The sequence below is a fragment of the Tenrec ecaudatus genome, chromosome 7, assembly GCF_050624435.1.
Source record: "Tenrec ecaudatus isolate mTenEca1 chromosome 7, mTenEca1.hap1, whole genome shotgun sequence".
NCBI classification, from domain to species: Eukaryota; Metazoa; Chordata; class Mammalia; order Afrosoricida; family Tenrecidae; genus Tenrec; species Tenrec ecaudatus.
The window spans coordinates 86,315,547-86,338,917 of NC_134536.1; the positions used below are offsets into that span (position 1 = coordinate 86,315,547).

A 23,371-nucleotide genomic window follows, 5' to 3' on the forward strand; every position below is an offset into this window, starting at 1 on the left:
AGAAATACAAAAAATGAGAGAATACAGACTAGATGAGTAGGACCTCCTAAGAAATTAGACGCTGTGTGAATCAAAAGGTTTTACCAAAAGAGTTAAAAAAAGAACTCATAGTAGTATGCCTTATAGAGAATCTAAAGTGTATTTGCTTTAACAAATTAATTCAGTGTTACCATAGGAAAGTTTATGAAATCAACTATATTTTAACTTCAAATATAGAACAGGCAAATCAACGTAGAAAGTGACCAAAATGTGTTTTAAAATTTTTTGTGTTTACATGTAGACAAATGTCCATTATATGAAGTGGTAAATACTGAGGACCATTTAAAAGTATTTTTTTATAATTCTACCAAAAAGGTGCACTAATGAAAACAATCCCATTCTCACAATATGCTGCCTTCAGACTGTGATAAATCAACTCGCAAAAGCATGAATGTAGGTAAGTATAAATTTTATTTTTATAATAATGAATCTGATATTCTCTAATCTCCTGTGTTCTGTCATATATCATTCATTCCATTCACTTAAATTATCTTCTTCATGAACAGGTACTTCTTGTGGTGTCTGATCAATAGAAGCAGAATCTTTGTATCTCATAGAACTCATCTCAGACTGTAACTCAGTTGTTGAGGCTTTTGTCCCCCATAAGGCTTTGACTGCTGCCCTGGAAGAGGGAAAAGGAAACCACCAAGAAACTTCAGGTAAAGCCAAACCTAAGCCATTTAGATTTAGACTTGCTTGTTGTATACATAGGGGTGTCTTTTGTTCATGATACAATTTTGATTTGTTATGCACCAGCTTCAATGCAGTAGTAGTTGGACCCTCGGCTTATTCAGGGTGTAATATTCAAGTAGTCAGTATACATAGTGTGAGAAATAAATAGAATAGTAGACTAAAGTAACCCAGTTTCCAAATTATGAAAATACAATCAGACAACAAAAGTACTCAGCCAATAATTAAAAAAAAACAAAACAATGACTAGCTAAAAGTGGGGAAAAAGCTCCATTAAAAGGTTCTTTCATAGTTGGGAAAGGAGGGTTTGATATATATTTAAAATCTGCATAAGAGGTAGGGTAGCCTGAACCCAGGTAATCCTAGGAGGAATGAAGGGAGTGCGACCTCAAACCCGTTTGGGGGACATCCTGGATAGGACTTGACTCTTCTTGAGATGAGGGGGGAAAGATGAGGAGGACCATCAACCAAGGGTGACCTAGTGGGTTAATTGTTCACCTACCAGTTTATAATTATGAAGATCAATACAAAGATCACAAATATACAGATAATGACCCCTATGGTCAGCACAAACACCAGGACTGCGTCAGTGTCTGGTCTGGAATATCTTCTCATCTGCAATTCTAGATGAAAAACACTTCATGGTTATTACCACTGGGACGGGAAAGAGGAAATGATAGGTTACTGAGTGGAAATGTTAACCTACTTCTACAATCAGCTAAGAAACGAAATCAACTTAAAGTATGGACAGAATCAGGGGAAAGGAAGTTATTAATGAATGTGCTTCATATGACTAAAATGCCTTTTTCCAACAAGTAGAAAAGGGAATTTTACAGTGAACACCTCCTCTTTCCATGCCCTAGATACCACCTCTGAATTTTATGATTCATCCCTCTATTAATCCTTTTATTGAAAAACATGATTTTCAATATAAATAGTTGACATCTGTATACTTTCTCCAAAATACTCCAGTCAATATACTATTAATTAGAGCTCAATATTTTTTATGGGTTTTGGATTTTTTGGGCTATGGGTTATGGGGTTTTTTGACCATCCTTTGCAAGTAAAATTTACATGCAATTAGTTACACTAAAATTTTAAATGTACCTTTGGTTAGTTTTGGAAAATGCACACACACCTCTGTAATCATAGAAATCCCTTTCAAGAAACAGAGCATTACTATATTCCATAGAGGTCCCTCCATCCCCTTCTCAGCTAATCCATCGTCACCATCCTTCGGAGGCAACTACTCCAATTTTTTCTGACGATAGATTAATGCTTCCTTCTCTAGAATGCCCTGTGACTGGAAAGGTATGCTATGTATTCTTTTGTGTAAGGCTTTCTTGGTATAATTCAGAGTAGTGTTTTAGAGATTCATCCTCGCCACTGTATGCAGTGTTAGTAGGCTTTCCTTTGTTACTTATTTTAAAAAAATAAATTTTTCTATTGAACATCTAAGATGCTGCAGCTTCTGGCTATTATTTTTAAAATGTTGTAAACAGTCTCCTGCAGGTCATTGTGTGAATATTTATTTTTCTGTCTCTTGGATGAATAATTAGGAGTGAAATTGCTGGTACATAAGTTTAAAAAGTCAAACTCATTGTGATCAAGTTGATACCAATTCAAGGTGACCCCATGAGCTACAGACCAGAACTGTTCTATGGAGTGTTCTTGCCTGTAATCTTTACGAAGCAGATCACCAGGCCTTGCTTTCAAGGAGTCCGACCTGGGTGCCTTCAAACTGACAACGCTTGGGTGATAAAGAAAGCACCAATTGCTTTATTCACTCAAGAATCTTATCAAGAAATTGCCAGACCTTTTCCCAAACTGGCTATGCTTGATGTACCTCGTATGTTTCATGAACGTCCACCCCCCACCCCAGGTTTATAATAAGCTAACGTTGAAAATCTTGGTGAAGTCCAGTTTCCAATGTTCCTTTTTGTGCTGATTGCCTTCTGAGTCATGCCCAAGAAATCTTTTCCTCCTCCCAAATCATGAAGTTACACCAAGCTTCTTTAAAAAGTTTTTATGGTCTTAGTTTTGATATTTAGGACAATGATTCATCTCAAATTAATTTTTGCATGTGGTAGAAGATGGGGAGATTAAAGGTCATTGTTTTTAAATGTCTCATGCACTCTCACATTTTTATGCTTTCTGCAAATAAGGATTTTAAGGAGACAGGGCCAGTCTACCATATGCTATGACATTGCTTCAGTGTAAACTGGTAAGAAACCAATTTGCATCAAATGTTACTTACTTTGAGAATTATAAAAATTTCTTGTAAGTCGTATTGGTCCCCAATTGATGAGGATCATAAAAGAGTCATGTGAAAAAGGATCAGAGAGATCATCTGGCTCACTTAGTACATTATATAGATAAAGTAAATGAAGCTACAGGAGGTTTGGTGGTTTATACAAGTGGAGTTTACAGTATTTTCATTTTGGCAAGCACTACACGACTAGGAGTAGTCTCCTTTCTGGACAAGCTCAGTGACTAAGTTTTCTAAACGTCTTCCCTACTCATTAAACACCCTGGCCCACCACCTGCCCATCGTTTGTGATGCTGTGATGGTTACAATGTTATTAAGATGCTAGAAACTGTGCCACTGGCATTTCCCACATCGGTGGGGTCACTCGTGCTGGCAGGGTGTCAGTGAAGCTCCCAGACTAAGGCAGACCAAGAAGGCAGGCTTTGCAATCTTCCTCTTGAAATGCACATGAAAACTCTACAAATCACAGCAGCACTTTTTCTGACATAAAGCTAGAAAATGAACCCCCCGGGGCTAAAAGGCTCTCAAAACACTCAGTGGCCGCAGCAGTGGACTCCAGCCTAGCCACAATCCACAGCTGTGCTGGACCGGGCACTATTTCATTCTGCTGGACATCAGTCAGAGTGGACTCGACGACACCTGAAAACAGCACGCAGCTCACGATATACAAGTAGCTCTCCAGTTGTTTAATACTAATTGTAAGGCCCTGGCTCAGTGCACTGATGCTGGAAAGGTAATCAGATCCAAATATGGTGGAGAAATTAGATCTATACTTCTAGTCCAACAATGAAGGATTTCAAGCATTCTTTGGAATGCCTTTAGCTTTTCCAGAGTCATGGGAATTTTTATAGTTTAAGTAAAAAATAACCTTTGGGACTAAAACCTGAGAAGGAGAAGAAGAAATTCAGTTAATTCTTTGTCATCTCTCAACTACCTGGCAACAGTAGGCAAAAGGAGGTAGAAAATGAAGCTCATGAACATTTTAGTTGATTTCAACAGTTATTTTCTTATAAAGATCAATTAAATTACTTTAGATTGAATTTTAAACAGGATGGATTTACTTTTGTGATTCCCTAGTGAAAAAATAAACTGAGTTTTGATACCCCACTTTTTAGAGAAATGAAATTCATGCCTAATTATGAAAAGTACCTATGTGGGAATGAAAATTCTGATATAAATATATGGGGTATTTTCCTTTTTGTCTTTATACTAATATAATCTTATCCTTAGCACTTTAATGTAATTTGTTTTTTATTGTTTTCTGTTGGGTCTCCCAGTTGTGAGGCCCAGCAAGCACGGATGCACAATGATAATAACTGACTCAAGGGGTTCTGGGGAATAGGGAGGGAAAGGGGATCTTGGGAGTAAATAATGAAGGGGGAAGGGACCCCTAGAACTGACTGTGACTGCACAACTCATTTTAAAGGCGAATTAAATTCATTTAACCATGGGGGTGAGGGGGGTGGAGAGGGATGCTCTAAGACTGATGTGGTGGTGGTTGAACAAATCCCTTTGATATGACGGAACGATTAAAATATTGATATGTAAATGATGTGCCAATAAAAAAAGAAAAACTACTAAAAAGAAAAGAAGCCAAAGTTGATCAATGGCTACCATGGGTGAAGGAGGAAGAATTTTTTTTAGGGAACATTGAGTTTATGTTAATGGTGGTGGAATAATTTGGAAAACTATATCAATAATGATTACACATCATAAAGAGTATAGTCAATGGCACTGAACCATGCATGTAGAAGTCGTTGAGGTGGAGAATGTGTTGTGGTGTATATTTTTGCCACAATTAAAAAAAAATATAATTACATATAACAATGAATATAAGGAAGAAAAAATGTTCTAAAATTAATTTTGGTAATGGTTGTACAACTCTGTGATATGATCAAACTATTGAATTGTCTGATGTATGGATGGTGACAATAAAACTGTTTAAAAATGAAAGAAATGTTTCAACAAATAAAAATATTTGTTTCAAGTAACTATAACCTATCCTTGGATATTTCTAGACAAAACATTCTAGACAACTGTGCTGTATACAATATTTATGTTTAAAGGAAACCAAGGGATACTGAAAGGCATTCTTCTGAAAGTCCTTTATTATTTGACCAGTGTGTGTGTTGAGATGGTAGAGCTACCCCGGACTGCTACAAGAAGTCGTCAACATCATCTCATTTAAACCAGTTCAGCCTTTACTTTACATCCAGTGAGTGCAAAGGGCCCGTTAATCCTGGAGAGGAGCTGACCACTCAACATTTACCAGGGCAGTCTGGACAGGGGACAGGTAGAGACGACCACGACTGGGGATGGTCCGAGACACCTTTAAGATCATGGACTAGAAACAGTTTTGGGAACTGGATGATATTGTTCTTATGGCGATTTTTAGAGCATCTTATTGAAATTGCTCTTTTAAGGATAACTGATCATCTGACAAGGAGCAGGATTACTAACTTTCATCTGGAAACTTTAAGAAGACAATAAACACATAAAAGAAAGTTAAAGTAGTACATAGCTCATTTTTAAATCACTGCCCCAAATTTAAGTTTTACTTTTGCTTTTGTTTCAATCAAGGGTATTATTTTGTGAGAAATCTCTTGATGACATCAGAAGTTCCTTATGGAAACTTTAGAAACAACTTCAAGAAATCCAAGTACAGCCTCATTATTACGGTAAAGTTCAGCATGTATATTCAGGCATCCTTCCAAGAGGAGGCTGCAGAGGTGAGGTTGGTTCCTCATAGGAACTTGTGGCCAAAGCCCTCATCACTCCAACCTCAAAGATGGCAACCAAGTTGATCTTAAAATTATTACGATCAACTAAACCCAACAAGATAAACACGATATATGAGACATCACAGGTTAAACTGAAAGAATGTGCAGAGGAATCAATCTCCTAAGGGAAATATCTATTGTGTTTCTATTGTGTAAAATCCCACCACTTTTGTCTGTCAGTTTGTCACATTGTGGTGGCTTGTGTGCTGCTGGAAGCTATGTCACTGGCGTTCCAAATACCAACAGGGTCACCCAAAGGGAACAGGTTTAGCTGACCTTCCAGACTAAGAGGGATACAAAGATGGAGCAGACTGTCCACTTATGAGAATTCGCCACTGGACACGTTATGGAGGTAAAATGGCATCAGATACTGACCACCTCATGAACAGCAAGAGAGCTTTATTGGAAGATCAGCCCCACAGGTCCTAAGGCACACAGCATGTAACTGAGGAAGAGCTACCATCTCAAAGCAGAGTCAACCATGGTGATGCGGACGGAGCAAAGCCTCCATGTGCTTCATTGCAGAGGCATTCTAGTGTGGGGATCATAACAAACGATGGAGAGCCTGGAGAAGAATAGGAATCCCAGAACACTTAATTGTGCACATACAGAACTTGTACATGGATCAAGAGGCAATTTTGCAAACAGAACCAGAGATTACTGCGGTGTAAAATGAAGAAAGGTGTGCTCAGGGTTGTATCCTCTTACATATTTTTCAATCTGTATGCTAAACAAATAATCAGAGAAGCTGGTCTACATGAAGAAAAGGGCAGCATCAGGATTGGAAGACAACTTATTAACAACTTCCAATATGCAGATAACACAATCTTGTGTGTTAAAAGTGAGAAGTCTGAACTTGAAGACCTTGCGGATGGTACAACGTAATGTAAAGAAAACTAAAATCCTCCCCACTGGACCAATAGGTAGCATCAAGCTAGATGGAGAAAAGATTAGAGCTATCCAGCTATCTTGCTTAGATCCACACCCAATGCACACGGAAGCAGTAGTCAAAAGATCAAATTATGAATTGCGTTGGGTAAATCGGCTGCATAAGACCTCTTTAAAGTGCTGAAAAGCAAGCAAATTCTTTTGAGGACTAAAGGGCATCCACCCCAGGCCATGATATTTTCAATGGTCTTATATACATATCAACGTTGAACAGTGAATAAGGAAGACCCCAAAAGAATCAACGCATTTGAATGATGGTGCTGGAGAAGAATACCGAAAGTACCATGGCTGCCAAAAGAACCAACACACCTATTTTGGAAAAAGCATGGCTAGACTGCTACGTACAGGTGAGGATGGCAAGACTTTGTCTCACATATTTTTGACGTATGATCAGGAGAGACTAGTCCCTGGAGAAGGACATCATGCTTGGTAAAGTAGAAGGGCAGCAAAATAAACAAACAAATAAATAAAGGAAGGCTCTCAGCAAGATCAATTGACATCGTGGCTGCAGAAACAGGGTCAAATATGACAAGTACCGTGAGGCTGTCGCAGGACAGGGCAGTGACCGTGAGGCTGTTGCAGGACAGGACAGTGACCGTGAGGCTGTCGCAGGACAGGGCAGTGACCGTGAGGCTGTTGCAGGACAGGGCAGTGACCGTGAGGCTGTCGCAGGACAGGGCAGTGACTGTGAGGCTGTCGCAGGACAGGGCAGTGACCGTGAGGCTGTCGCAGGACAGGGCAGTGTTTCGTTCTGTTGTTATACAGAGGTGCTGGCTCCACAGCACCTAATTACATATAAAATTGTGTTCAGCATAAATTTTCCCTCTTGTGACAAATATCAAGGGCTGCACTATTGCGGTATCAAAAATATTTTCTTCAGATAAGTTATTTTTAAAAATACATGCTCTGGTATTTCTTAAATTGATATATTTCCCTGTACGTATATTTTTACAAGCATCCATGTTAAGTCCATTTGTCCATTTCCAATTTTATGGTGGAAGTAAAAGCAAGATTTAAATCAAGTTATAGGATTATTGTTTGAAGATACACCAGGAATACATCATTTTCCTGAAGTAAGGCACATCTAATTTGTGCGAAAAGGAAATTAAGTGCTACCTTGTAAAAAATGGTCTAAATGAGATGTCGCCTAGACCTGCACCAACTTCATGATGGGTTGAGGATTAGACCATTGTGATTCGTAGGTTTTCTTTGACTGGTTTGGGAAGTTTATTTCCAGGCCTTTCTTCTTGGTCTGTCTTATTCTGAAAACTCCACCAAAACCTGCTCAGTATCATAGAAACTCATGAGCCTCCACTGACAGACAGGTAGCATGAAGTGACTGGCTGGGAATCAATCCAGGTGTCCCACAAGGGGAAGGAGAATTTTACTACAGAATCACCACTACTACCCTTAACCTAAGCCTTCAAAATCAGAATCCTTGGGTGTGGGGCCAGTGCTCTGTGTTTTCACATGTTCTCCAGGACACCTTGATGCTCTTTGAAATTCACAATGCAAGCACATTCAAACATGTGGGGTACTTACCACCTGCGGTGTAGACTGTGAATCTAACGGATGCAATGATTTCGTTGTTATCCAAGGTGTTACATTCTAAAGCTATCGGATGGCTATCCCTATGTACTTCCAAGATGGCTGAATCATTTCCAAGTATGATAGCTTGCTATTTGAAAAGAAAAGAAAGAAAAGACAATAGCAAAGTAGCAATGTGTTTTATATATTATTAAGCTAAGAAAAATTGGTTTCCCTTAACAAAAGAGTGACTCTCTGTCTAGTATAGTAATCAATGGCACACGTGGATTTTAGAGTCAGACTAAACAAACAAACAAACAAAAAGGCCAAACTCATCACTGTGCCATGGTGTCAGTGACAATTCAATTCATGGGGGAGAAAGCCCCATGTGTCTCCAGAGAGCCAGAGTGGGTGGCGGTTTTGAACTGCTGACCTTGTAGTTAGCAGCCCAAATTGTTAACCAGTATGCCACCAGGACTCAGACAAAGCAGACTTTGAATCTCAATGCTGCCATTTCTTGCCAGTGTGAACGAAAGGCCACTTGCCCTCTACACCTCAGTTATTAACTGTAAAATGGGTATAATTATAGGAACTATTGCACAGGATTGTTATAGGATTCAAAGAAACTGTATATAGTATTTGACCTACACCTGACACTTAAAAAGCCCTCAAGGAATGTTAGCTGTGGGGGTTATCTGACTCATATTGACCCTATAGGACGGAGTAGCACTGTCTCTGAGTTCCTAAGGCTATAAGTCCTCATGGCAGCTGAAAGCTTATCTTTCTCCCGTGGAGTGGCTGGTAGGTTTGCACTACTGGTCATGTGGTTAGTAGTTTAAAACATAACTCCTTGAGTATAGGTTTTATTTGTTTGCTTTTTGCTTGTCATCCAAGGGGGCGTCAATAAGTTTGTGGAAAAATAGAATTAAAGATAATCCAAAATTTCCACAAACTTTTTAAAATCCCTTGGTACACATCCTTTATAAGCCAATGAAAACCTTGCTTCATAAAAAGAGCACTTTATAGGAAATAGATGTTTTAAAATTCTTGTTATAGTTGACCCTAAAACATAGGTAAAGTCTGAGTCCCACTTGAAAATTTAAAATCCTATTGAGAAGATGGTAATATTTTTATGTCAGTTTTAAAAACGGTTTCTAAAGAGAACATTTTCTGAGACTCACCAGAACTGAGATACAGTAAATTTTACCACTCACTAAAAGGCATGTATTTGTACACATTCATTACTCACTTGATCTGGCCTCAGAAGCCTCCACATGTATTTGAAACGATTTACAGGAGATATATGAATGCATGCCAGCCTAACGCTGTTAAGAGTTTCTGAAATTGGTTTGCCCCCTAAAAGAAAGAAAGAGATTAAATATAAAAACGAAAATCCGGAGCATTATAAATTCCTGTATACAAAATACGACTTTTAAAGACCTCTTTCAATTCTAAAGATCACCTCCAGGCCAGAAGGCAACCTCCCTGTCAGGAGCAGAGGAAACAGAAGTGATAGCTGCGAGGTACAGTCACAAAAGCAGCCCAGGAGGAGACACGATGAAGAGAGGGCTGCTCTTCCCAGGGTTTTCAAGGGTGATTTTCTCAGGACATTGCCAGCATTTCTTCAAAAGGGTTTCCTCTGGGTGTGTGCTGACCACAATCTTTTGGCTCGTAGGTAAGTGCTCAACCGTTCACACCGTAAGGACTCCTAGGATGTACAGGTGGCTTCCAATTTACTGGGTGGAGGAGCTTGTGAGATTCTGAAATCTCAGCATGGCAATTTTGATAGAGAACAGCTCTTGAAGTTCCCAAGTTACGGTTCACTCTGGTTATCGCCAGAGTGCCCAAGTCATTTCACTACAGGACAGCCTCAATCTTGCTACAGAATAAATATTCTATTTTAGATAGCACTAAATCATATAAAAGAAAAAACAGCTACAATAAATTCTTGTTGTTGTTGCTGCTGTTGTTGTTAAGCAAAAGCAGTAAACTTCCTGCAGCTTTAACTGTTGAGTCGAAGCAGAATTTTTAATTTCACTACGATTTTCTTTCAGGATGATAACCAATTATCTTCTCCCACTCATGGGCATTGTGCAGGTATGCCCGGTTCCCCAGAGTAAACCCTTTCCTTGGCCACCTCCACGACAGAGTGCAACTCACAGCCACAATCCACGGGTCCACGGCATTCTTCCACCCGCACAAGACATTTGGATTCACCTCCAGGACATCCATTGGTTAATATAATTTCTCTAATACCAACACCTTTAGTAAAAGAAATCAGCAAAATGTTAAGAAAACCTAATTCCAGAGGGGTTTAATTTTCCATCTAAACTTTTTTTGTGTGTGAAAATTCATTCATTATTCCAGAAATTTAATTCTCAAACTCAAGAAAAAGAGGATGGCTCTCAAGATGTATTGAGACTGTTGGCTGCAACACTGGGCTCCAAGGACCCAGCAGAGTTTCCTTCTGTTGTACAAAGGGCCACTCTGGGTCAGAACTGACTCTGGCACCTAACAACAACAGCGGGATGATATTATTTAGAATGTTTTTAGGTCCCTCATTGTGACTCACTTCTTGAAAAAGCTTTTCTCAAAGTGAGCTAAGGCTGTGGCTGCTACCACAAGAAAAAAAAATTCCCTGAATATCATTCATACACATTACCCCATATTGAACTGTCATTGAATTCATTCTGACTCCTGGCAACCTGAGAGGCCAGAGCAGAGCTGCTACACCGGGATCCCACAGATGTCAATCTTTATGGAAGTAGATGGCCTCCTGTTTCTTTCTCAGAGCAGCTTGTGGATTCAAACTGCTGACTTGCAGTTAGCAGACCAACGCACAACCCACTGAGCCACCAGACTCCTCTCACAGATGTTAGGACTCCAACATAAGACACGTTTTATGGTAAATAAAACTAAAGAGAACTCTTTACTACCAGCCTTTTGGAACCATTTTATTAGGCTAGTAAATTAATGTGCCAAAGTCTTTAAATTTTCATTGATCTAGGATGCAAAAGTTTTAAATTTTAACATCACTGAAATTAGAATGAGCAATATTATTGATAGCATGTCATAAGCTAACTGACAGGAATTTTCCTTCTTAGAGGTACACAAAATGTGTTTCTTAAAACAAAGACTCTTAGATTTGATGAAACAAAATAGTATACAGGATCTCCCAGATTTTTTGGCAAGGAGAGATGTGAAGCCTCTGGATTAAATCCCAAAACCATATTTTACCATAAATAATGCTTAAAATTAGATGGGAATAAATAGACAAGACAGTCTATGAATAGCCAAAGATCCATTTCCAACAAAATATTTTTTAGAAATGTCCTTTTTTTTGGGGGGTAACAAGAGAGCAAGTCATTACCAACTGATCCCAGAGCTCAACTGAGCTATCAGAATGGAGAAAGATGATTAAAAGGCTGGGACAGCATTATGCTGAATGAAGTCTTGCAGTAAAATGACCGGTAGCAAGACAGAGACAAACTAAAGAAGAGCCCATTTTGCTTTCCTTGTCTACCAGATTTCATTTTTCATTCCCCATCAGGTGTTAATCAGAGATCCCATTCTCAAAGGCAGCAGGAAGTTGAAGGCTAGAGGGAGCTTTCAGGAACATTTCTCAAACCCCCAAGTGCTTACAAACTACCTAAGGTTCTTACCAAAATGCAAATTCTGATAGTAGGCTGGGGTTTTAAAAAAGAAAGGAAACCAGAATTGTCAGCAAGCCCATTCTGACTCACAATGATCCCTGCCTGTCTCAGAGCAGAATGGTGTGCTCTGTAGAGTTTTCAGCAGCTGTTTTTCCAACTCTCCGTAGAATCAAGCCATCTCTCATGCAGCTGGCAGCCGAGCCAGTTAATCATCTGCACCATCAATGTCTTGACTAGGTCCTGGGACTCTGCATTTCTAACAAGTGCCCAGGCTGCTGCTGCTGCTCAGTGGGCCACACATTCAGAGGCAAGAAAGAGGACTCCATTGGAGATTAAAGGGTAAAAGGAAAGATTAGAAGAGATGGCCGAGAATCGTTATAGTATGGCTCCAGTGGGATATATAAAATGTTCCTGTCTAGGCAAAGCGGGTGCATAGCGAATGTGGTGAAGAAAGCTGAGGGTGCCCGGCTATCAAAAGATGTCACATCTGGGGTCTTAAAGGCTTGAAGATAAACAGGTGGCCATCTAGCTTAGAAACAAAAAAGCCTGCATGGAAGAAGCACACCAGTCTATCCTGACATGATCACTGAAGACAACGCGGGTGCATAAGCAAATGTGGTGAAGAAAGCTGATGACCCCGGGCTATCAAAAGAGATATAGGCTGGAAGATAAACAAGTGGCCATCTAACTGAGAAACAACAAAGCCCATCGGGAAGAAACACACCAGCCTGTGAGATCACAAGGTGTCAAAGGGGATCAGGTGTTGGGCATCAAGACTAAAAAAAACCCAAAACAAAACCATAGCATTGTGAATGAGGGGGAGTGGAGAGTGGGGACCCAAGGCCCACCTGTGGGAAATTGGACATCCCCCTGCAGAAGGGCCGTGAGGAGGAGATGAGTAGCAGAGTAGCAATGATGATGCATACAATTTTCCTCCAGTTTTTGAATGCTTCCTCCCCCCCCCCACTATCATGATCCCAATTCTACCTTACAAATCCGGCTGAACCGGAGGATGTACACTGGTACAGATAGCAACTGGAAACACAGGGAATCCAGGACAGATGAACCCGTCAGGACCAGTGATGAGAGTGGCAGTACCGGGAGGGTGAAGGGAAGGTGAGGGATAAAGGGGGAAGGATTTACATATAACCTCCTCCCTGGGGGACGGACGGTGGAGAAGTGGGTGAAGGGAGACATCGGATGGTGTAAGATATGATAATAATATAAATAATAATAATTTATAAATTATCAAGGGTTCATGGGGGAGGGGGAGCGGACAGGGAGGGGAAAAATGAGGAGCTGATACCAAGGGTTCAAGTAGAAAGCAAATGTTTTGAGAATGATGAGGGAAACAAATGTACAAAAGTGCTTGACACAATGTATGTATATATGGATTGTGATAAGAGTTATATGAGCTCCCAATAAAAGGATTAAGAAGTTTCTGTCTAGAAACACAGTTTTATTCTGAAATGTATAAATATTTTCCAAGCAGGTATTTTATGTATTTGTTTATTTAGCCAATTTAAGTTCATTGAGATAATGTGGGTAGGTGTGAAATTTTCTGTCAGTCCAAGTAACACCTAAAAATATGCTTGGGTATTCTAGGAAAAGAAAACTTTCTGTCTGCTAAATACTATTTGGGGAGTTAAATAAATAGAAGTTTCCCTAGCACAGTTTTCTCTTTCAAGTTGGCAGATAATGTCATAAACTTGGAAGTTTTTTATATTTTAGATATGAAACATTGCCTTTCTGACTTATTTTTCTCCTTAGAGTTTATCACCACCTGACATATTATACTTTTCATATTATTTCTCTGTTCAGTCTTAAGATACGTGTTCCTTGCTGGTAAAAGGGTCCTGGTGGTGAAATGGGTTCAAGTTGGGCTGTTAACCTCAAGGTCAGCAGTTCAAAACCACCAGTGACTCCGCAAGAAAAAGATGAGGCCTTCTGCTCTCATAAATATTTACAGCTTTGAAAACCCACAGGGGCCGTTCTGCTCTGTCCCAGGGGTTCAACCCTGTCTGTTCTGTCCTGTGAGTCAGAATGGCAGTCAGTTTCATCTACTTTGTTTCCCTGAAGGGTCTCTACTGCCTGCACCAGCCATTACCACCCAGCACAGAGCGCGCATTCAAAAAGAAAAGCAAACATCACTTGTTAAATAAACAAACATAAAATTTATAAAACGCTTTCTTTCAAATTATAGTCATATAATATCAATGAAGAGAACGTCATAAAAATAGTCATTCTCTACCTACTAAGATTTTCACAAGCCAACAACCCCAGGAAGACACAAATAGCAAATGAAGAACCACCAGTTTACCACATGTACTTGTCCCAATGTTGTGACTTTAACCCACTGAGAAGTTAGGGCAAAAGCAGGTGGAAGGGTTTAAAACTATCACAAATAAAAAGAACTCAGAAACAATTTTTACTGACATCAAAAAACTTCATTCTGATCTAAGGTCTGCATGTGTTCTCTCTTCCTTCCCTCCGACCACAGCCTCCTTTCGTTCCCGCTCCTGTCCTTTTTCCATTTGCCAAAATGTGCAGCAAGTAACCTGCTGCCAGGAGGCCAGGCTCTATTGTGGAGAAACTTCATTGGGAAGGGTCTCTATGGTTCTGCCAGCGCGCTCCATCCTCCTCTACAGCAGTGCTTGCCTAAGGGCAGCTCCCTGACCTGAAGCCTCAGCTCTGAATGTGGATTCCTTAGAAATGCAACTTCTTAGGTCCTTCTCCAGCCAGACCAAACCAAGACCGTCATGGCAGACTTGACTGACTGATAGGAACCTTCCCACACCCCCACTGCCGCCTGCTCAATTCCACTCACAGTCTTTAAAAATGGAGACCGCCTCAGCTTTCTACTTCAGAGAAGCTGGTGGGTTTGCACTGCCAACTTTGTGGCAAGCAGCCCAATGTTTAACCCCCAGTACCAAAAAGGCAACCCGAACCCCAAACCCAAACAAAACAAACTCACTGCCATGGAGTCAGTGGCGATTCAGAGAGACCCTATAGGACAGGGTAGAATTTCTGAGGCTGTAACTCCTTATGGGAGTAGAAAGCCCTATCTTTCTCCCTCCAGGCAGCTGGTTGCTTTGAACTGCTGAACCTGAAGTTAGCAGCCCAACACATAACCACTACACCACCAGGGCTAAATTTGAAGAACTGGTATATATCACTCATCTTGGTTGGGGCCAGCAATTAGTTTTAACAAGCCTCCAGGAACTTTAAAATGCACATTGAAAGTTGGAAAACATCGGTCTATTAAAGTATTATAGCATTTGTAACCTGAATCCCACACCCATACAAGAGATTTTTATGTTCAATACACGGAACACTCAAAATAAGTCACCATCTTTGAGCATCATATCTCCCACAAAACCAACACCTCTTTTCTCTAAGACATGATATCGAACCGGATAAATGTAGAATTTAGAATAGACTATTATAAATAAGCAAATTTCCTGATAGATTTGCCAACACAGTATGTGGGATTCATCTGTTGAGATACAGTGGAAGATCTTTCATTTCTGAACATCCGTGAGATAGAAGAATTTTTACTTTGGTGAAGGCAGTTTGTATGATTATATATGTGCATATGTATATAAACATATGTGAATATGTATACACACACAAACTCCCTTCACATATGTATATATAATAAGCTGGCTTAAAATAAACTTAGAGGTTAGGAACTAAAAATATCTTACCTTTGAAAAGAGAATCAGTTTGAGCTGCATGTGTCAGTTAACATTAGTAGAAATCAAAATCATGAGAGATAAGCGAGAGCATATAAGTTGAAAATAGAAAATTACCACATTGCTTTAACCTTCCCTCCCACCAAAATTACCAATACGGTTTATTCATCTGCTATATGCTACTTACCACACGTAACAGTGCACATTCCAAATTCTACTTCTTTGGTTATTGTCGTATTTGAAACTAAACATAAAGTACAAAGATGCATCATTTAATCATGTAAAAACTTTTCTAAGTGAAAAACTTAATTAGGTATGGAGATCACATATGCTTATCAAAACATAATCATATGGGCAATAGAAATTTCTTTTAAGATTTCTGTATAAGTCATAAAATAATTATTTTTCCTAATACATGATTTGATAATGTTTAAGTTCAGGAGACTCAGTCCTTTAGAAGATTAATTAAGTTCACAAGTAACATGTAAACAACATTCATATTTAAAGTTGCTATGAGTCAGAATAGACTCAATGGTAATGAGTTTAGTTTGGGTTTTTGTAGAATTGAAAGTTAATTTTTTTTCCATCAGTTAAAGCTCTATAGAAAATCAGAAAAAGCACAAATAGATCTTCCAAGATTAAGGTCTACTATTTTATATTCCCTATTTTCCAAAAAACAAATTGAACATTTAATTTCCTTCCAAAAGGAACTCATTGCCTCATACCACATATTTATAAAAATTATAATAAAATGGGTGAGTTCTACTCATTTTCCACATTAAGATTGAAATTTCAAAAAGGTCTAAAATTTTATGTCAACACCAGAGTTTTCAGGGTAAGCTAAGCGTATGCTAAAATTGAGAAATTTAATATTACTGATTCTAAATAAAATATTTCATTTTCTCCTAACATTTAGGCAGTTTGGAATGAATTCCACTCTCTATGCCCCCATGGTGAAAAAGGAGCCCCGGTGGTGTAGAGGTTCCGCACTGGGCAGCTAACTACCAGGTGAGCTGTTTGGCACCACCACGCTCTGCAGGGGAGAGCCATGACAGGCTTAGAAGTCCTCAGGGGCAGTTCTACCCTGTCTCGTAGGGTCCTGATGAGTCAGAACCACCTGGGTGGTAGGAGGTTATTTTGTTGTTGTTACGTTTTTAATGCACACATGGGTCACTGTGGGCCAGAATTGGCTCAATAGTAACTAATGAAAATAGTGATATATGCCTTCATAGCTCAGATTAAGATTAATCTCAGTAGAGAAACATTATAAAATGACATTTAAGGGATATTTTTTTACAAAGCAGTTTGCCAAAGCTATGTTGACATTTGTTATTATTTGTTGCTGTGCAGTTAGCTGACTGCAGCTTATGGTGTCCCCAAGCACACAGGATATAACTGCTGCATCTCGTTTTGAGGCTGTGACTTTTGAAAAGCAGATGACCAGGACTGTCTTCTAGCTGTCTCTGGGTGGGTTTGAACACCCAAAATTTGGGCTAGTACTTGGGCACTTAATACTACCCACCAAACTAAACTCGTTGTCATGAAGTCAATTCTGACTCATAACAATCCTGCAGGAGAGGGGATAACTGCCCCCCAGGGGTTTCTGAGACTGCCACTCTTTACAGGTGTAGAAAGCCTCATCTTTCCCCTATGGGGCAGATGGTGGGTTTGAACTGCTAACCTCATGGTTAACCCACTCGACCCCCTGGGTTCTACTGCAATTATCACATTAACTGAGGGTCAAGTATATTACAGGAGAAAGTGGATAAGGCTTTGCGTCTACAGATCTGTGTCTGCCTCTAATGAGTTGTTGAAGTTGAACGAATTATTTCAGTTCTCTTGGGTCCAGTTAGCCTTTGTGTCAAATTTGGAAAGGAGAACCTATCTCATTTGATAATTATAAGAATTAAGTAAGATACCGTATGTTAAAGCATTCGATTAATTGTCAGGCAATATAAAAAAATAAGCAAAACCAGCCAGTGCCATTGTGTCACTCCACTTTACGGTCACCCTAGCTGTCTGCTGCCCCTCTAAACTATGGCACCATCAACATCACTTAAAAGGACAATTGCCATCATGCCCATTTCAACTCAAGGCGACCCCACGTGTATTAGAGTGGAGCTGTGTTCCATAGGATTTTTGTTGTTTTTAATGATGCTTTACTGTGCTTTTGGTGAAAATTTACATAGCAAATTAGATTCCTATATGACAGTTTCTACATAAATGGTCCATATTCTCCCTACCCTCTATTGTCTCATTGTTCGTTTAAAGTAGTTATTAACTTTTTGGTCTCACAGAGATGGTTTTTTAATGGGGCACCATACTCACAGATAATATCCTTTATTATTAATATTTGTACTAATGTATTATTTTGCAAAAAGGTGGCCTGATATCATTTTGGTTCAAAGTTTCCAGAGCTCAGGGGATTGTCAGGGAGTCCTCTGGTCTCAATTGATCCACTAACTCTGATTTCTTTAAGACTTGAAGTTCTGCTCTGCTGCTCTCTCATCCACACAGCTTTTTAAATGGCTACAATCTTAACAGGAGCTCTGGTGATGCCACCGTTAAGGTCTTGACCATTCGGCAAAAAGTTGATAGCAGGACTGTACCCAGTGGCATAGTGCAGAAAGACCTGGAGAACTGCTTCCGATAGAGATTTCAACCTAGAGATCCCTGTGGGGAGGTTCTACTTTGTAACATGGGGTTACTATGAGTTAAAAGCAGGGAATCGCACCTAGCCACAACCAGACAATCTTACAGAAATATATCACCAAGCTTTTATTTAGAGGTTCCTCTGCGTAGACACAAAACTCCAGCCTCTCTGCTAACAGCTGAAGGTGCCAACCATTGATACCACCCAGGACATACAAATGCTCAAGACCTTACAGATATCTAAAGCACACGCAACCTGTTTATTGACTTCATTTAACATAACATGTTTTCCCATTTTGATTACTATAAACCCCCAACATTTTAATAAACACTTTCTTCTGCATTTACAAGTACCAGATACAATGCTGCGACTACATAGCAGGTGCTTGGTGTGCATATCTTGAGTAAATTAATGATTGATTTTGTTAAATAAATGGTTTTGAATGTCATGAATATTGACTATTAATTTTGAATTGACATTTCTATACTTGAATTACTTGGATACTGTCTGCTGACACATGATGAGATCTAAATAAAAAGCTATGTTTTCATGAGCATAGAAAATGGAGGAAGAGAATGCATTCCGAACTACATATTGGTAAGAGAATGAATGCTATGTTCTATTTCTATATCTTTAAAAAAACAATTCAACAGTCAATCAGCTCTGCTATTAACTATCTATATTACTAGGGGAAAATTTCTTAATGTATTTTTCCTTTAGTTTCCTCATAGAAAGAAAATTAGGCAATTTCATTATATGCTCTGTAAAGTCTTTTTCTGCTTTAATGTTCTATGATAAATTGAGTGTCAGACAGATTATCCAATCATTTTCTTTAGTAGAAATTCCACAATGGTAAATTGATAGCTCGGAGAAACTCTATGTATATATATGAGAGAGACAGTTTGATTGAATGCAGAATTTCTCAGAAGCTCCTACTCGACACCTATGAGTAAAGGGGCAAAAAAGTGGTTAAGCAGTTCAAATCCACAGAGCCTAATTAATTGGTTTGGTGTAGCTGTGAAAAGAGTGATGTTTCACGGGGCTCTATTCTGTTCAAGATTCTTATTGATGACCTTGGCAAGAACATGTAAATCATGATGACTGAATTCATGGATTCTATGATCCTAGGAAGAAGATCAAATATGCTAACAATAACTCTGATATAAAAATAGCAGCTTGGAATAATGGATAAATTTAATATAATGAAACATAAGAAAAAGAAATAGCAAGTCCTACGTGTAGGGTGGAACAGCCAATTGTCCAAAAATACTATATGGGTTGACAGTTTGGTATGAAGACCAGGTAAAAGACGTATAGTTCACAGTGAGTCAAGAGAGTAATGTCTTCCTAAAAAGCTATTGTGTTTTACATTACGGGGATAAAAGTTGGCACCGCAATGAAGCAGATAATAACCCTTTGCTGTTTTGCTCTGGTCAGATGGCCCAGGGTCCTTTCCAGGTTGAGGCAGCACACTTCAACTCTTCCTCTACCACTGCGTTCAACTTTTATTTGGGGAGTGTTTTTTGAAGGTTGATTTGTAAGCCTGGTATTTCATTACCTTTATTTATTTTTTATTTTATTAGAAATTATCCAAGCAGAAAATGAAAATACAATTACATTCTAGTGTATGTATTTTACCCTCTTATTGTCCTTTAGGTCAATTGGACTCTTTTATAAAATAATTCCATAAAATGCACACGCTCACAAGCAAGCACACACCATCTGTTGTATTCTTATTGCTTTGATCAAATTATTGCAGCATCTTTCAAGATGCTATCAAATAAGCCTAGAGGTGCCCTTTTCGTTTGGCTTTCATTGAACATGGTTGAGATTTTTGCTCGCAATGACAAGGAAAAAAAAACAACAGAAAGAGATATTCACAATTAGTGCATGAATCGAAGAAACTTTGGTGTAAATGAGGATGGTGAAACTGATTGTAAAAGCAAAAATCTTAGTAAGAGTTAATGGTGTTTTAGATTAATTTCCTAGATGGATTATATCTAACTCAAAAATCAATGAATGAATATTATGTTTCTGAGGATGAAAAGTCTATATAATATTCTCATCCAATAGTCTTGACAATAGCAAAGATTTTGTATATTGAAATCGTTTGTCTCAAGGATCTGGGCCGTGCCATTTTGTTAAAAGAGTGTGGGAAATATGTATTCTTTTTGTGATATCCATGCACAAATTTTACCGCACTTCCTTGACTTGTAAACGAATAAACGATGTTGGCAGGTGTGTCTACAAAGGTGATTAGAAGGAAGTAATGTAGGAAATAAAACTTAACCTGGCCATTCTACTTGGTGTTCATAACCTGTCGATGAGCATATTTCGCAATCATGAAGGCTTAACAAAATTGCAAGCCTTCTAAGTTCTTAAAAGAATTGCCTTGTCAATGGGAGTGCAACAAGACCCGGCAGTAGTGGTCAGTTAGAATCCATCAAGAGATTGATTGATTTCAGTTAATGAACAGGAAGTTGTATTTAAGGAACTTTGTCAATTTGGGGGTTCTAAACTGTCAAAATCCGAAAATACGGCTTAGTGTTTTCCATGTTTATGTCCTTAATAAATGTTCTAATTAATCCTTTGATGCTTACCCTTGTAAATGATATACTATTTAGAAATGTGAAATAAACAAGGGTCCATTGAACAGTGATGATGATTGTCCCTGGTACACCAAGCACTAAGGGTTACTTTCCTACATTTTAAAGATATTTCAAGAATTTTCCATTTTCAGGCCATTCTGGATTCTGACACTTTATATATAAAATTCCAGAAGGTTCATGGGCTCCCTGAAGTTCATCCTTGCCCGTTTCATAGAGGAGAACACTGAAGCATATGAACAAAAAGAGAAAGAAACTTCCCTACATTTGAATTTGAATCCAAGGCAGTCTTATCTTACTACAGGGGGGCAGGGGCGCGAGGAGGGGGAATGGTCTAAACTCCATTACAGCTACAACTCTCCCTTGACCAGTTTACAATTACAGTGATTGATTCAAGTACTTTAAAACGCAGAGGGACTAACTAGCCCCCCCTGTTGTGGCACGTGTTCTTTGCTTCCTTCCTCATCTTTTTTTTTTTTTTTTTTTGCATTTCCATAGCTGGGGACAAATCCAAGCTCTGGGAAGTGGAATGTTATCAAGGCAGTACAAACCTTGACCCCACAATTAACCTCAGATAGCCAATTGCTTTCTGTCAGGGAGGGTCACTCTCTGTCATGAGGGAATTAGAGAAAAGCTGACAAATGCAGCATACATTCTAGATGGATAGAATGAGGAGACGTGGGAATGCCAGGAACCTCAGCTGCGTGGGGCATGAATGGGGGAAGGGGACTGCAGGCTGCAAACCGACAGCTGGCCCTCCTTACCCAGCAGCATTGGAGTTTCTAATCAGTGTGACACTGTGCAGGGCGGCTTGTCGGGTCTTATTGCTTAATGAACCAGCAGAATGAGGTAAATTGATGTGCCCTTGGTTAACACCTATCTTCTCCCAGAGCCCAAAACTGCGTAACCTTGATGGCTGTTTTCTACTGCCACCCTTCCCCCATGGTTCTGCGGGGAGCATACAAACGAAGCACCACGACCCAGGGCCAAGCTGCACAGAGGTGGCAACGGGACAGCACGCCCCTGGGCGGCTTAGGCAGATGTTTGTTCTGTCCAGGTGTGTCACAGTGGCCTTTGGTTCCATCCCACAGGGAAGAGGCCCTTCAGTCATCTGGGCCTTTCTACACCATGCCAAACCACTTCAAGGGCAGTCAACATGATTAGGGATGGTGAGGGGAGCTACCCTTGCCCCCCCCCAACCCCCCACCTTAACAAATAATCAAAGGCTGTCTCTTTCTCCATGTCCAGGGAACTTGCGTTTAGCAGTCTTTCTGCAGCAGTTTCTGCGTGTGCGCGTGTTCGCCCATCTAACTGTGGGGTTTGCAGACCAGGAGCAGGCTCGGGCAAGTCTGGCGAGGGCAGCCCGGGGGAAGGGCAGCCCGGGGTCTTCAGCCCTCACCCTCATCCTCCGGCTCACTGGCCGCTTCAGTCTCCGCCTCAGCCTCGGTCTCCGCCTCGGCCTCCGCCTCGGCCTCTGCCTCCGCCTCCGCCTCGGCCTCCTCGTCGGCCTCGCCCTCGTCGCTCTGGGCCTCGCGGGCCACGGCGGGGTCCTGCAGGTAGCTGGAGTTCTTCCCGCCCGCGGCCTGCAGGCCCGCCAGCAGCAGCCAGCCCACGGCCAGCAGCAGCCCGGGGGGCCCGCCCGCGCCCCCGGGGCTCATGCTTCTCCGCCCTCGGCCGCCCGCCCGCCAGGCGCAGTCAGGACGCGCGTCCAAAGAGGCAGCGCCGGTCTACCGCGCCCGAACCCTGCCGGCGCCCGGGCAACCATTGAGGCGTCACCGCGCCCCCGCCCTCGGGCCGCTTTGGAACGCGGGCTCAGCCCGCCGGCCCGGGCCACCCGGGGGGGGGGGGGGGGGCGACACCTTCCGGGGCCGCCTGCTCCTGCCCAACGCCCTCGGGGCGGCGAAGGCCTACTCTCCTGCCTTCAGTTCCTGGAGCAGCCGAGGGTTCTGCTTTGAAGAGTTGTTTCATCCTTTCTACGCTTACTCTTCTTCTTCTTTTTAAAATCGTTTTATTGGGGGCTCATACAACTCTTATCACAAGCCATACATACATCCATTGTGTCAAGCACATTTGTACTTTCATTGCCCTCATCATTCTCAAAACACTTGCTCTCCACTTAAGCCCCTGGCATCAGGTCCTCTTTTTGCCCCACCCTCCCTCCCAGCTCCCCCCTTTCTCAGGAGCCCTTGATGATTTATAAATTATTATTTTGTCATATCTTTCCCCGTTCGACGTCTCCCTTCACCCACTTTTCAGTTGTCCATATGCTTACTCCACATACAAATCCCCGGACTAGAAGCCACATAGCCTTTAGCACTCTTCTGGTGCCTTGGTTTCGAAATTCTGTATCCGGAATCTCCAGTTCGCAATGTTTCAAGCAGCGTGATAGCCTTACGAAGTCTGGCGCCCCTTTCATTTGTACCAGATTTAGGGGAGCAGGTTCTCGCGGGGGTCTGAACACCTGCTAAGGCAGTTCAGGCGTGCATTGAGGTGTGACGATGTTGTGCCACA

At 40.6% G+C, this 23,371-nt stretch overlaps 1 protein-coding gene across 1 annotated transcript; it reads right to left on the reverse strand.

Moving 5' to 3' along the window:
- Positions 1 to 504: 504 nt before the first annotated feature.
- On the reverse strand, positions 505 to 22,518 carry SPACA1 (sperm acrosome associated 1). The gene is made up of 7 exons (XM_075553753.1): positions 22,260 to 22,518; positions 15,789 to 15,845; positions 10,414 to 10,515; positions 9,503 to 9,609; positions 8,269 to 8,404; positions 1,232 to 1,352; positions 505 to 661 (listed from the first exon to the last, which is right to left on the reverse strand). Exons 1-7 carry the CDS (start codon positions 22,516 to 22,518, stop codon positions 505 to 507), a joined length of 939 nt encoding a protein of 312 aa, XP_075409868.1.
- Between the last annotated feature and the right edge of the window lie 853 nt (positions 22,519 to 23,371).

What these genes read in the sequence shown, in the direction of transcription:
- SPACA1 (XM_075553753.1), bottom strand. Translation starts at nt 22,518, where the DNA reads ATGAGCCCCGGGGGCGCGGGCGGGCCCCCCGGGCTGCTGCTGGCCGTG. An exon ending in CAGTGAGCCGGAGGATGAGG is followed by an intron (nt 15,846 to 22,259) that starts GTGAGGGCTGAA and finishes CTTTATGTTTAG; the next exon opens with TTTCAAATACGACAATAACC. An exon ending in AATGTGCACTGTTACGTGTG is followed by an intron (nt 10,516 to 15,788) that starts GTAAGTAGCATA and finishes CTTTTACTAAAG; the next exon opens with GTGTTGGTATTAGAGAAATT.